Below are 15,012 nucleotides of genomic sequence, written 5' to 3'. Positions count from 1 at the left end.
TGTGAGTGGAACCCATGGGACGAGTGGGGAGTTGGATGGGCAGTCCATCCCTGATGGGTTCTGGTAGGAAGAAAATGGTGTCCAGTCAAGGCAGCCGTGATGGGGCCCTGCTGACTGTTCTGTAACCAACCTATAAGGCTGGTTATAGAACAGCCCTCGCCAGGGGACAGGTGGGAATTTGGAGGGGCAAGATTGCCTGTCTTGCTGATGCAGGCAGCCACTATTCTGTAACCAGTGTTAAAAAGGCAAGTTCAAAAGCCTTTGAATTCAGTAGTGTATTAGATTGCTCAGCAGTTCTGGCTTCATGGAGTTTTCACGGAGGTGGTTTGCACCATTCTAATTAGATTATCTTTTTTTTGAATGAGGCTTCCAGGTTTTTGGCATTCAGGAACTTGGCTGAAGCATTCTTCAAGCAGGGTTTACATCTACACAAAGATGCTTTGCAGTGCTTCCTTCATGCTGTATCCATTGATGGGAATGATGTTACACTCTGGAACCGACTAGGCACTCTAGCCTGCTTGCTTGGCTCGTATAGTATTGCACGCTGGGCCTTTGAACAAGGCCTTCACTGTAGTCCACATCACTGTAAGCTTCTCCTCTCCTGAAATATGCATGGAGATGTGTTGAGTTTGATGAAGAAATAGGTAAAAGGAGGAGTTTGATGAAGAAATAGGTAAAAGAACGGAAGCTGACCTTATCTTCTGATGGGTGTTTTATTGCAGGGGCCTGCATGGAGAAGCTTGTGGAGGTTTTGATTGCCATTGGGGATGAAGCTGCATGCTTATCTGTAGTCAAGCGGCTTCTTAAAATCTCGCCATCCCACCCTAGGGCTGTGTTGATACGGCGTGTTATAGAAGACAATGTGAATCCTGCTGAGGTAAAGGAAGGTTCTGAGAAACCAAATAAATACTCAATGATGTTGCGTGGCATAGATAAGCTAAGACCACAGCACTACAGCTTGTCATTCTCTAAGAAGCGCAACCTAGAAGACTCCACCGTTGGAGAAGAAGCTTCATGTAGAAATGTCTTACAGCTGAACCTTGAAGAGGCTTCATTGACTGAGCTTGTAAGCAAAATTTTGGCAGCTATTGAGGACAATGCAAAGAGAGTTGCTGTCATGCAGGGCTCTGATACCATAAGTGTTGCTGTCACGAAGGACCTTGATACCATACAGTCTAATGAAATAACATTAAAGGGGCTTCCGAATGCATTAATCGCAAATGCAGCTGCTACATTCTTTCTCAGGGGAAAAGTTATTAATGAGGTTGAGATGCACACACCAATTATGGACTCCAATGGCATAGAAAATCAAGCAGCATATGCTTCTCAAGGCATTTTTGATGACACAGAGGGCTCTTCCTGTGGGAAAAAGCTGAAACTAGACGTCTCTTCTGGACTTGATGCAGGCTGTGATAGAGCAAGCACTCTGAAGGAGAGAGATGCGTCTACTGATGAGGAGCCACCTTTAGAAAGACGCAGCACTAGGCTTGAAAGAATCAGAACACGCAAGTTTGATAAAAGTGAAGAACCCGACAGCATACAATTAGAGGTGAGTAAAAACAAGGTTTCCTTTGAGGGACTTATGACACTACTCCAGCCATACATAATCTGTAAGGAGAGTCTAGAGAATAATGTACCTCCACTATTTCCCAGTACCTCAGAGGAAGAGAAACCCCAAGCTATGGATTATGTGGAGGGAAGAGAAGTCTTGTGTTTCCTTAGAGAGAACGCTGTGAACAGTGGTTTGTACCACGTTGCTCAGAAGCTACTTGAAAGAATGTCTTTGAGCAGTGTCAAGGCTCTCGAAAGCTGGACAGATCTCATACGGTTAGAGAAATTTATCAGGAGTGTTTCAAAAAAATTGAGCCTATCTTCTAGCCTTTTTCTTGCTGAGGTGTACATGGACATGGCCTCTTCTGCTACAGGGGAGATTGAGATGACAGGCTTTTTGGAGGATTGCGATTACCACCTTTGCAGGATACTAGATTGCATTGCTGCTACAATCTCGTCATTTGATGCTGCTGTTGTTGGGGCTGCAGTGCCAGAACACTTGGAAAGCTTGGACCCGAGACAGCAGAAGATGGAAGGAAAATCTGAGCTTTTGGATGCTGGCATAGAAGGCTGTTGGTGGTCTTTCTGGGTGCGGTTTTACTGGGTCAGTGGCCGTGTACGATATTATCAGGGAAGCTGTGAGAAGGGCAGGGAAGATTTTTATAAGTGTCTTGCGATTCTTGAATCCAGGGAACGAAATGAAACAGAAGTTGTTATGGTTAACCTTCCATACTGCAAAGCTGACAAGCAAATCTCTGCTGAAACGGTACGGCATAAGCTTCATGAAGTCCAAATTCAGGATCTTCTTTCACACTCAGCTGCCCGGATGCTGGAAGGCGGCCAATATGCAGACCTAATAGAGCTTCTTGCACCTATCTTGTTTTTGGAAGGTGGGGACAAAGGAACACCACTGGTGGCTGGCAAGAAGCATGCAACTGATTTTTCTACAGAACTCACAGCTTTGGATATGCTTGTTAGTGCATGTGAGAAATCTGAGCCCAAGAATTTTAATGTGGCCTTGCAGTGTTATGTGCGGAGAATGCATATACACTTTTTTACTGCAGGCATTGCCAATATGAAGGGAGCTTCAAATAGTTTGGTGCAGGGTACAGGGCATCTCCAAGCAGAAGGTACAAATGGGGATTGGTTCAAGGTGGCAGCAGAGGAGGTGAAACGCATAAGCAGGTGTCTGGCTGACTTTGATCAGAAGGTTCCTGATAAATCTTCAGCAGTGGTAAATACTTTGTATTTTGAAAAATGCAAGACCAAGTATTATTTGCTTAGCAAGGAAAATGTAAATTTCTCTCCACACACACACTTTTTTAAGGATTGTATGGTACATTCATACCTGTCCCAAGGTGGGACAACTACTAGTCAGATATCAGACACAGTGGGAAAACACCCCCAACCGTTGAAAGGAAAGATCTCTGAGGTCAAAAGAATCTCGGAGTGAAAGGTAAAGAGACCTCCTGAAAAAAGCGAAGCATATGATCTCCTCATGGCAGAAAATCAGTTGATTTCTTGCACGGTAGATTGTCCACAAAGCCAGTTTCTTGTCCAGGAAAGGAAAACTGTGTAATCTGGCAAAGGCGAAGAAAGGCGCCCGAACATCCAGAAGAATTTCCCGAAGTTGTCGGGGAATCGCACTCTCAAGTACCCTGATAGTCTATCCAGGAGAGCATGAGAAGAGGGGCTTCCCCGTAACAAATGAATACTGTCCCTTGTCGATGAGAACACCTCTTGCTTCTCTTAGCTAAGAAGGTGCCAACTGGGAGTGCACCCACAATGCATCTCCACAAAAAAAGTTGTCGTTTGAGAGGCAATTTGCTCTTCCAAACTGTGGTCAAAGAGGCTTTCCACCAGCAAAGAGGTTTGTTCACATGCCATAACAGATTTGCATGTGTCTGTATCCAAGGTGGAGGGAGCAGAATTTTATAAGCTCTAGTTGCCGTGAGGTGATGGAAAGGAGTTTTGTGCATGTTTGTTAGGGTTCTTTGCATGAGTCGTACATGTAGTGTTGCCTGCAGTTAGGTCAAGCCTAGATAGGGGGGAAATCATCTTTGGCATACTTCCAGTCACATCCGTAATTGATGGAGAGCAATATTGCTTGCAAAGAGAAGTTACAGTGGGAGTATGAGATCCGATTAGAGCATTGGAGATGGAAAGATGAATAACGGTACAAAAGGGAACAAGATGAGCTTGAAGCCTGTTTCCAAAAGAGGATGGTAGAGTATGAAGCCTTAGTTCAATAGAGGATGGTAGCGATTGAAGCGTGATTCCAATAAAGCATGGTTTATGGTGCATCATTGACTACTGTAGAGCCCGTAGACAAAGGAACAAAGGTGTAGAGTCCTCCCAAGGTTGAAACTTAGCAAGAGGGAGTTTGCAAGGATGCTTGAGAGCTTCTTGGATAAGAAGTACCATTTCCCCAACTACGGAGTGTAGGCTAGTGGAAGATCCTGAGAAAGTACGGATGTCAATGGCGGTAGAGTCATAGACAACACAGTTTTATTCTTTGAAGACCTTCAGTTTCCCGTGATGTAGATGCTAGAGATCGAGGATTTTGCCAAATCCTGTATAAGGCATGATGGAAACACTTTCAATGTCCGCTCCCAAAGACCTTCGGGTGGATCTTTCCGAATCCCATTTGGAAGAGGATGTGATTAACCCGACAATTTCCAAGGAGGTGCACCTCTCGGAATCCCGTTTAAAGGAGGAGGAGGTTAGCCTGTCAGTCTTCAAAGAGATTCCGAAGAGTCTTTCCGAATCTAGTGAGGAGGAGGTTGAACTATTAGTGATTCAGCAGTTCCAATGGTTGTCACTCTATTAGGGACTCTATTGGTGATCAAGCCTTGTGTGTTGGGAACAAAGCTAGAGCCTACTAGTGGACGAGACTCAAGGGGCAAAGGAGCATGGAGCAAAGGTGCATCATGTGCGCCAGTGCTCCAAGTTTAGCAGGAGGACATGTTATGCGCATCACATTTGTGAGTGCCATATGGACATGGATCTCAATGTTGGCCGTCTCTTAGGCAGATAAGGGGCAGAATATGGTCCAATTTGGGTAATTTGGACAGTCCAGTAGGTGCTTGGAGGTGCCTAGGACATGTATGGATGGGACAGCTTTGGGGCACAGTATGAACAAGTTTAATGGAGTTTTTAATGATGGTTTTGAATCGTAAGTGCTGGCCGACCTTAAAACAGCCAATAATCAGCCAACTATGAACCCTATATAAAGGTGGCTTCAACCCTAATTCAAGCATCTCTCAGGTGTTGGCAAGAATCCCCACAGAGTAGCCCGAGGCGGCTCCAGGCAAGAACGCAAGATAAATCGGATCTGACTCTTGCATGCTATGCATAAACTAAATGCTTACTTTCCTCCTCTATGCGTACATCTAGAGAGCATGACCAAGCTGTGACTTCAGCAAGACATCTTTTGTATGCACAATAGGTTAGCATGCATGAAGTGGATCTAAGTCTAGATCCAAGAACCATTGTACATATTCATGTTTTGGAATATCGAGTAGATTAGGGTTACATCTCGTCTTTTGTGTGAAAACAAAAGGATTGGTGTTCTTTTTCTTGCTTAGCATTAATCAAGTTCACGCTTTTGCAATGCATGTAACACTAAGCTCACCTCTCATATTGTTCTCCCCACCTATAGTGTATCCCTCCAATGTTCATAGTGATGCCAAACTCATCCACCCTCAGTAGTATCACGTGCCCTTACTAGCATTGAGAGTCAAGACACCATTGTCTCCAACATTTGACAACCACCTTCCCTCTCTTTGCTACTCAACGGTAGCTATAATTTGTAAATTTTCATAGCTCCTCTCACTCTAGGGCAACATGGATCATGCTTGGCAGGAATCACACAGTCTAGGGTTTCAAAGGAGATTGTCAAGCGGTTGTGTTAACGCTATCAGTCTCTAATGGATGACAGATTTCCTTATCTCATGGCAGACTCTACTACTTCTTGGGTTTCCTTTACTCTTTGATGCTTTCTAGTAGGATTTAAAGACGCCTTATGCATATTTTATCATAGTACTACTAGTCACCATGCATTATTCTTGGTCTCATGGGTCAATGTGGCCCTCCATTGATGTGAATATAGCTCTCTCTCTCTCTCTCTTGGAGTTGGGTTCTTGGGATGGTCTCGTTATTTATAACGGGATGGTAGAGTGGCTCCTATCCGGAGGACTCACAAGCTTTCCATATAGTGGAGGATCTAGCATGGTGGATTATATTATGGGATCCCCTGAGCTTGCTTCACTCATCTCTGAGTTCACCATCCATACATGCCCTCTTGGAGCCAACCACACCTACCTCTCCTTCTCCATTGCTTGTACACCACCCAGCCCACCGCCACCCCGACCCATCTCCTGCTATACCAAAATCCGCTTCACACATGAATGTGGCCACATAGAAGCCAACAACATTGATCGTGGTTTGGTAGATATGAACCCATGAGTTCCCCTTTCCACCCTCCCCTCCCAACTCATTGACACCATAATTTCTGCTGTCATAGCCAGCTTTCCATACACCCCCGGCTCCAATTCTAAGCCTCGGATGGGTACCATGCCCCAGAATTGTTGATATGATGATGAGTGCCGCACCATATGTGCTCGTCTCAAGCGAGAGGTAGCTACTGGTCAAATCCTCGAGCGTGATGCTCAAAGGATTAACCACTCTCTCACTTGCCGCAAGAAACGAGCATATGTGAGAGAGCAATACTGGGAGATCTACCAACTCTTCTTGAGCGGCGACTGTGAGGAGGCTTGGCATAGGTCGAGGGAACGATGCCCACCCACATCCATCATAGATCCTCACATCTGGCACACTTATGCACACTCACTTTACCATATTCCCAATCAGCCTCCACTCCCACACCCACCCGAAACTCACCCAAATACATCCACTTTCTTCACATCAACCATGGTGGAAAAGGCCATCCGGAAACCCCAAAACGGCCACTTCCAGGATCACGAGGGGATTAGATCAGAGCATTTCTCACATGCAGCCCACACCCTTGCACCCCTCTTGGCTTACATGTTTAACAGGGCACTGGCGGAAGGCTTTCCCCACACTTGGTTATCAAACATCATCTCACCCATACACAAAGTTGGGAACACTATGGAACCCAATAACTACAGGACCATTATGATCGGCCATACCTTGGCCAAGCTATATGGATCCGTGCTGGAGACAGAGCTCAGCTTATTGGCAGAGAGAGGGGCATGAGTGGCAAGGTAGGGTTCAGGTGGACCTTCTCTACCTTGATCACATCTTGACACTTAGGAGCCTCATTGAGCAGGCCAAGGCTGACAGCCGATGCCTCTATTGTTGCTTTGTGGATTTCCGTAAAGCCTTTGATACGATGCCACGAGATCGCCTGCTACAGCGCCTACAGATCCTTGGGGTTCCATCAGACATGATTTGGGGCATTATTGCTTTCTCTGAGTCAATAGTTGAGAGGGTGAGATGCCTTGGAGGCCCTACCACCCAAGATGCAGTATTACAGTGACCATTTTCGGAGGCTCACAAAGGATGGATTTAGGGTACCTTGATGTTTTCATGTCACATGCCATGATGATAGTACTTGGTTGGCTCAAGGTTTCATCCCATAGGCTCAAGATTGAGGTTGGCAGAGCATCAGGGATCCCTAGAGAGAGCAGACTTTGTAGATTGTGCCATTGAGGAGTAGTGTTTGATGAGCATTATATTTGTCAGTGCCTGGTGTATTATGAGATCAGGGGGAGATTCCCCTGCCTATTTAGAAAGGGGTTTGGGCCATTATCTCGAGTTATGGAGTATCTAGATCAATGTTGTCTCGGACTCTTCCTGTTGGAGATCCGACGACATAGAGAGTTACCATTCATAGATCCTCGACCCCGGCACCCATCTCAGTCTACCAACACCAGTTTTTTCTGCCCATAGGAGGAGGACACTTAGACGAATGAGGCCACCACAGTATTGACGAGGGGCCCACCATCTTGCCCCTCGACTGGAGTTACCTTGCCTTGTGCCACCGCACTTCAAAGAGCTAGACGGCCTCACCCTCTTGGACCTCGAGTGCCCCAAGCTCACCAGCCCTAGATTGATGAGATCCTTGCCCGCCAACTGAGCATCTGTAGCTGCTACCTCGTCCCAGCTTCTCCTCAGCCCTGCAGATCTAGGGGCCCTTCACCCCCTCGCTGATGCTGGACATCCTTTATGGACCCCTACCATGCATCAATGGATAGCTCCGTCTCCACACACACCCGTGTCCTCTACACCCACTTTGTATCCATGATGATGAGGATGGTGATCCTCCATGATGAGGATAACGATGATGATCCATACATATCTACATTTACCTAGGGATTAGTGTTAGTTCTTTTTGTTATGTTGTCTTTTTTGTCTCATAGACCTGTTGGGTCTTTTGCAAGACGTTAATATATCTTCTTCTTCTTCTTCTCTCTCTCTCTCTCGTCCATGTAGTGGATATTGCGGTTCTATACGCCATCCATCAGGAGGATGTCACATGATGAGTCTGGACACTCCAGATAGTACGTAGCCCCTTTTTTTGTGGTAGATAGTTTTTCTTTTTTCATGTTGTCTTAGACATCTAGTTTACTCATGGATCATGTGTAACATCTTTTTGGTCAAGTAGATCTTTCGTGTCTTTTGTAAACGTTAATACAATCTTCTTCTTCTCTCTCTCTCTCTCTCTCTCTCTCTCTCTGTGAGGGCAAAAGGACGAAAGGACCAGATTTACGAGAGATCAAAGCAAAACAACACAGCATGAAATATGTGAGTGAGTCTATATATAATGGTGAGTGCAAATATGTACAAGAGCCCTCTGATGTGAGGTGACTTTGAGTAGAAAGATCAGTGCAGAAGCAGAGATGATGTCGGAGCTGAAGCATGGTCGATGACGAAGGCTCGCGTCGATGTGAGGCAAAGCACTCCGAGAGGTGGTCGGTGTCGAAGGCTCACGTTGGTGGAAGCAGAGGCACTCCGAGGTGGTAGTGGCAATGGAAGATGAGGTGATGCAGGCTCTGGTGTCAAGGGTGCTGCTGTACCTGAGGTGGTAGATGAAGAGCAGAGAGGGCTGCCGTCCCGAGTGGTGGTGGTGGTGGTGCAAGCTCTGATGACAAGGGGGCTGCAAGACTTGAAGGGTGCAGGCTCTGATGACAATGGTGCTTCGTGCCTGAATGGTGGTGAGGAGCAGAGAGGTGACACGGGTGCTGTGTACCTGGGTCCTGAGGTGATGTCGATGGTGAAGATGAGCAGAGAGTGGGCTGCCGTCCGGATGGTATGATGTAGCAGAGAGTGGGCTGCTGTCCCGATGGTGAGAGCTGAAGCAAAAATGCTGAAGTGCTCTATGTATAGCAGAGGGGGCTGCTGTCCCATGAGCTGTGGAGAAAACGCAGATGATATGCTGATGTAGGCGCTGATGTGAACACTGATGATGTGCTGATGTAAGCGCTGAAGTATGCTGATGTAAAATGCTGATGAAGTACTGATGTAAGCGCTCATGTATGCTGATGTAAAACGCAGATGAAGTGCTGATGTATGCAGATGTAATCCTGATGCAAGGCTGATGTAAAACGCTGAAGAATGTGGAAGTAAAACGCTGATGTATGCCTGATGTAAGCCTGATGATAAACGCTGATGTCAGTGCTGATGTAAGCGCTGATGTAAGCCTGATGTAAGGCTGAAATAAAACGCTGATGTAAAGGATGTAAGCCTGATGTAAGGCTGAAATAAAACGCTGATGTAAAGGATGTAGCAGAGAGGGCTGCTGTCCCACGGTGTGGCCTGTAGCAGAGGGTGGGCTGCTGTCCCGATGTGTGGCCAGACCAGAAACACTGAAGTGCTGAATGTCAGGCGAGGAGGATGAGGCTGTGTTGTGTAGAGCCCGGCAGAAGCAGCAGCAACAGCAACATATGGTACCGGATATGTGCAATGAAATGGTACACTTGGTGAAGTGATGAGGCAAGGCTATATATATCAAGGGGGAGTGCTGGTCGGTCAGCCTAAAGGCTGTAGGCCAGCAGCCAAGACAAAAAACCCCAAATAAAACCAAAAATACCCAAAAAAATCCCCTTTTTAGGGCTGGGAAAAATACTGTTTTCACACACTCTCTATGTGCATCCCCTTATGAATTTTCAATACCTTATAGTTTTAATTTAAATTTTATTTGATCAGTTTTGAGATCTAATTTATCAGTCTTTTAAAATTAAGGATTTAGTAGTGCCTGTTGTATTTATAAACTGTTTTCCTCTAGTCAAGATCAAAGGCAAGCCCATGGCATTTATTTTTTAATCAATTTGTTGCAGTCTCTCGATGTGAAGCCCATGGCATTTATTTTTTAATCAATTTATTGCAGTCTGCTGATGTAAAGCCCATGTCATTTATTTTTTAATCAATTTGTTGCAGTCTCTCGATGTAAAGCTACTGGGATATATGCAGCAACTTCTTCTAACAATGATGTGTCACATATCCATGTTGCGAGCTGCTCGGAGGTCTTCTGGTCTGGCTGTGGTAGTCTCAGATCCTTCAGAGCAGTTAGAGGCTACTTGCTTTGTGGATGCAGCAGTTGCCTTTTGCAGACTTCAGCACTTCCACTCAGAAACTTCAATCAAGGAACAGGTTGGTTGAGTAGTCTTTCCAAGCTTACTTTGTTTTTTAAAAGCTTTTGTCTGAACTTCTTAGGTGTAAACATGGTCAATGTGACCTGGCATGATGGCAGGTAGAGCTCTTGGTAAGAGTTCATGATGTGCTTGCAGAGCGCGGCCTCTGTTGTGCAGGTAAGGCTTGTGAAGGTGGGGAAGGGGTCTTTCTTAAAATGGCTATCAAACACTTTCTACTTTTGGAAATGAAGCTAAAGGCTGCCACACCGGGAGAAAGCAGCTCTATAGCTGATGAAACCTTTTGCAAATCAAAAGTTGAAGATGGTAAACAGGCGGCTATGGTTAGCCCTGCCTGTGATGATGGCCTATTTAGAGCTGATGAAGCTTCAGTAAAGGAGAAGAGGATTGAAGGATTTGAAGAATGCCATGTGGAAAAAAGAGGGAAGATGGCTCTCACATCTGGTTGCAGTGAACAAGTTGGTGATATAGAAAAGAGAAAAACCGATCTGGGTCTTGATATTGCCCTGGATCAAAGCTTCTTCTGTTTGTATGGCTTGAATCTGAGGGGTGGTTTGGAGTCGACTGGTGGTCAAGATGGCCTGGCCGTGCATGCAAACACAAGCTTGGGAGATTATCAAACAAAGGAACAGTGTGCTGAAGTTTTCCAATACCTGCTTCCTTATGCAAGGGTTTGCACGGTAAAAATTTAGTTAATTACTGGCATGTGTGATCCATCTTGTCATAGAATGGGGCTATCTATCAAAAAGTGGGCATTGTTTTTACTTGTGCATTTTTTTTCTACTGCTCTTGTGATCTTATCTGCAGCCTCCCTACGTAGTCTGCTCCTATATGTTTGTTTGTATGTATGTATGTAATGTAATGTGAGTGTTTATGTATGTCTGTAATATGTGTGTATGTATGTATGGTATCTAATGCATTGATGTATGTACGTGTGTGTGTGTGTGTGTGTGTGCACATGATAATTTACAATGGATTTGTTATTTGCATGTCTATTATCGTACTTAAGGGTGTGTAGTCATGTTGTGTTATTAGTTTCCAGATTCTAAATTGCAGATATGCTTGGCAGAAAGCATGCTTGGTCAAGCTTCGCAAAGTGTTGAGGGCGATTCGGCAGCACTTTCCGCATCCACCTGAAAATGTGTTGGAAAATAATGCCATTGATACAATCCTTGATAGCATGGATTTTGATGAAGGCAAGCTCTCTTGCATGGTTCTCAACCATGTTGGCATAAGAGAAGTTTTAGGGTATGCTTTGAGAACTTCATCTCACACAAGAAGTATTCTAGAAGGACAAGGTGGTTGTGGGACTTTTGAAGGGTCAACAATGTCACCAATTGATGTCGTTGTGAAGGAGAAAGAAGGCAATAAAGCTGTGGAAAGTCATCTAAACTATATGCTTGATGATGATGATAGCATGAAATCTGGACTGTATCAGGAGGTTCATGGGAACTTGTATTATCTTCTAACACAGGTGGAGGAGACGTGTGCCAGTGACAAATGGCCAGGGTTTGTGTTTACAAAAGAGGGAGAAGAATTTGTGGAGCAAAATGCCAAGCTATTCAAGTATGACTTATTGTATAACTTTTCGCGCTTTGAGAGCTGGCACAAGCTTGCAAATCTCTTCGATGAGGTGATTTTGTTTTTGGGGAGTTTTTTCAGATGATTATAGGCCTAGATTGAGGGGATTTGGAAATGCTGAACAGGCTGTGTATGCTTGCAGGAAGTGGATTTGATGCTAAATGATGGTAGCAAAACATGCAGTGCAATGGAATGGCATAAAAACACACGTCTTATGAAAAGAGTGGAGACGGGCAGGCGGCGCACCAGACGGTGCCTTTTGATGAGCTTGGCTCTGGCAAAGACTCCGGAACAAGAGGTTGTCAAAAACATGCTTCATAGTGCATTGTTTGTTCTTTCTCAAGCTTGGCTTCTTTCACTTCCAAGTGTGAGTCAACAAATATGTGAGTAAAACCCTTGGGATTGCATGGTGAATTTTCAGAGTAGTGTGCACGAGCTGCTTGCCCTTGTGTACTATGACACTTTACAAAATGTGGCTCCGTCGTACAATCAACGACAACATATCGTGGTCAAGGATTCTACATGGCGGGAAGTTTGTCAGAAATCATTTATGCATTTTGAGAAAGCGCTCTCCTTCAAGTATGAATCTTCACTTTGCATGTTTTTGGGGGGTGGGGGGGGGAGAAAGAAAAAGAAAGAAAGAAAGATATATTAAGCGTCTACTAAAGATCCAATGGGCCTGTGAGACCAAAGTGATACAATAATGTCCATGGCATATCTCATCATGGAATGGAAAATAAAACAGAAAGAAAACATAAATATGGCTATCTCACTGGGGTGATACAAAAATGTCCATGGAAACTCATCATGGAATACTAAGAACATAAAAACATGGGAGCAACATCAACTCCGAGTAGATGGTATACCACTCTCCAAAATGTCAAGCATGGGGCTGACGAGTATGGCCAGGTATTAACATCTTCAAAAGGCCAAAATGACCTATGAGACCAAAAGGTTACATCATATCCACGAGGTACATCATCCTGGATACAAAATAGTAATAAAGAAAGATAACAAAAATCTAGAACTATAAAATGCTCTCATATCACCCTAATACATCCCTCATGGGCCGCTATGACATGGTGCTCAAGGTGGTAAAAATGAGCCGGCGCAAGAAGGTCCTGCAATGATGGGAGATGATGGCCCGGATCCTCCTGAGGCGGCGTGGCCGTGGGCGAGGGCCATGGGGTCTGGGGCATTGAGCTTAGCATAACTCAGTGGCTCTGTTGAGTGTCACACCTCTCGGCTGAGCTCCTGCACTAGCGTGTGGTCCGGGTATGGTGGGTGGATCGGCCCTCGAAGTGCTGGTATGGGAGAAGTCGGTGAGAGCTCTCTGTGCTGGTCCTCGAGCAAGTACAGCTGATCTGGAGAGAAAGAAAGAAAGAAAGAAAGTTGTATTAACGTCTTCAAAAGGCCAAAATGACCTATGAGACCAAAAGGTTACATCATATCCATGAGGTACATCATCCGGGGTACAAAATAGTAATAAAGAAAGATAACAAAAATCTAGAACTAGAGAGAGAGAGAGAGAGAGAGAGAGAGAGAGAGAGAGAGAGAGAGAGAAAGTTATATTAAGGGTCTCAAGGGTCTATGAGGCCAAACAAAGAGTTACAATAGTTCCATGACATAACTCGATCAAGAATAACATAAACAAGAACTAGCTACATGTACAATGGTGATGAGAATAGGCATCTCTGGACACATATGAAAAATGTTTATCTCCATATCATGGCAATACAAAAAGAAGCACGTGTGTGTGGGGTATCATCCTCACCCATCTAGAATATCCAGCTTAGGGGAGTCGATGAGACGAGTGTCCGCATAAGACCAATACTCACAAAAGAAAGCTGTAGAAGCACATCCGAAACACTGCAAATCATGTACACCATTCGGTGAGTGCCCATGAGCATCCACATGAACATAGACAGTGTGTGGAAAAGTATATCTATCACCAGGTGGGGCTGCCCCGAACTCTACAAAGATGATAGGTTGTGGTACCGACGGTACGCTCCGGATCATGCGGGAAAGCATCATAATCTGAAGCTTCTCAATCCTCCTCCAGTTCTCCTCACCAAGATCTAGCGTCCAGAAGGGGGCTCCATACATCACTGCAGGGGTTACTAAGGTGTCAAAGAGCATCCCTTTCCTTGAATTGTGTCTGAAAAGACTGTCACAAGGAGGGCTAGAGCTGCGTAGCGTCTTGTCAGTCTAGCCTGGGCTGCTGGGCGTATGTTGAACATCAGGCCAGTGAAAGTGGCTCTCAAATATATGTAAGATGTGACTGTATTCATCGGATCTCCCACATAGGTGAAATGGTGTTTCGATGCCATTTGACAGGTGTTAAAGATCATCACCTTGGTTTTCCTCCCAAGGTTAACCTTAAGATGTTGTTGCTCATCCACGTGCCTTTGTGTTATGTTCTTGATGCTAACCACATGGTTAGTTGGGCCTAATCTTGGGTTAGGGTACCCTGAGGATTAGTGATTACAAGGGTTAGGTGTTTATAAGTGCTATCCCATGAAGTATGGCTGTTTATGAGCTAGCGGCTATTTATAGCTTGACTGAGGCTATATAAGTGGGATGAGCCTATTGAGTGGGACCTGGGTTGTTCTATTGTATTGTAGCCTACCAGTGTGGTTGGATGACAACAGGCCTATGCCTAGGCCTGGGAGACAGTCCACAGAAGCCTTAGTCTTTGGGCTTGGGAGTGGTCTATGGATTTACCTACGGTTGAGAGTTGAGCTAGTGTGCACCCCTTTGATTTGGTACTAATCTTGTTGTCTTGTGTTTAGGAGATCTTAGGGGATCTTAAAGTTGGTATTAGAGTGAACCTAAACACGGAGGCGGAAAAGCACGTCTTACGCATGGTTGCAAGTATCTTGAGAATCCCATATATTTTTTCTTGTGGTATTTGCTAGGGTTTTGATCCCGGTTTAAAAGGTATGGTGCGTTTTGCAGTTTTTTGTTACGCATGCTTGAAATGTGTGGTCTAGACGGTAGGGGAGAGAGAGGGTGTGCGTGAGAGAGGGTGTATGTAGTAGAGATGTGTGTCCCATGGTTGTTTTTGCATGAGGGAAGTTAAGAGCAGAAACCCTAGAGAGCCGGCCTGTGTAGGTGCTTATAGCTGGGATATGGGATAGCCTTGTATGACTCGAGCATGGACTGCATGCTGAAGAAGGCGCGTGGAAAGATGCCTATGGGCTGCAGTTGTGTTTGGTGAGCACGCAAAGGCCCAAACACCCATCTG

At 45.1% G+C, this 15,012-nt stretch overlaps 1 protein-coding gene across 2 annotated transcripts in view; it reads left to right on the top strand.

Annotated features, from left to right (window-relative positions):
* Positions 1-15,012, top strand: part of LOC147605022 (Tetratricopeptide repeat (TPR)-like superfamily protein) — a 105,766-nt gene that overhangs the window by 2,121 nt on the left and 88,633 nt on the right. Inside the window, exons 5-11 of one of the 2 annotated variants that reach the window (XM_086794382.1) lie at positions 374-585; positions 723-877; positions 9,973-10,185; positions 10,286-10,864; positions 11,254-11,817; positions 11,908-12,063; positions 12,187-12,344. In XM_086794382.1, the coding sequence (XP_086650508.1) occupies positions 374-585; positions 723-877; positions 9,973-10,185; positions 10,286-10,864; positions 11,254-11,817; positions 11,908-12,063; positions 12,187-12,344 (2,037 nt within the window). Of the gene's footprint in view, positions 1-373; positions 586-722; positions 2,786-9,972; positions 10,186-10,285; positions 10,865-11,253; positions 11,818-11,907; positions 12,064-12,186; positions 12,345-15,012 lie in introns of both variants that reach the window. The other variant, XM_086794381.1, reaches the window with a different exon arrangement.

This window comes from Cibotium barometz, chromosome 60 (assembly GCF_041138505.1).
Source record: "Cibotium barometz isolate CiBa-2024 chromosome 60, ASM4113850v1, whole genome shotgun sequence".
NCBI classification, from domain to species: Eukaryota; Viridiplantae; Streptophyta; class Polypodiopsida; order Cyatheales; family Cibotiaceae; genus Cibotium; species Cibotium barometz.
This window is presented reverse-complemented; position numbering and strand designations above follow the sequence as displayed.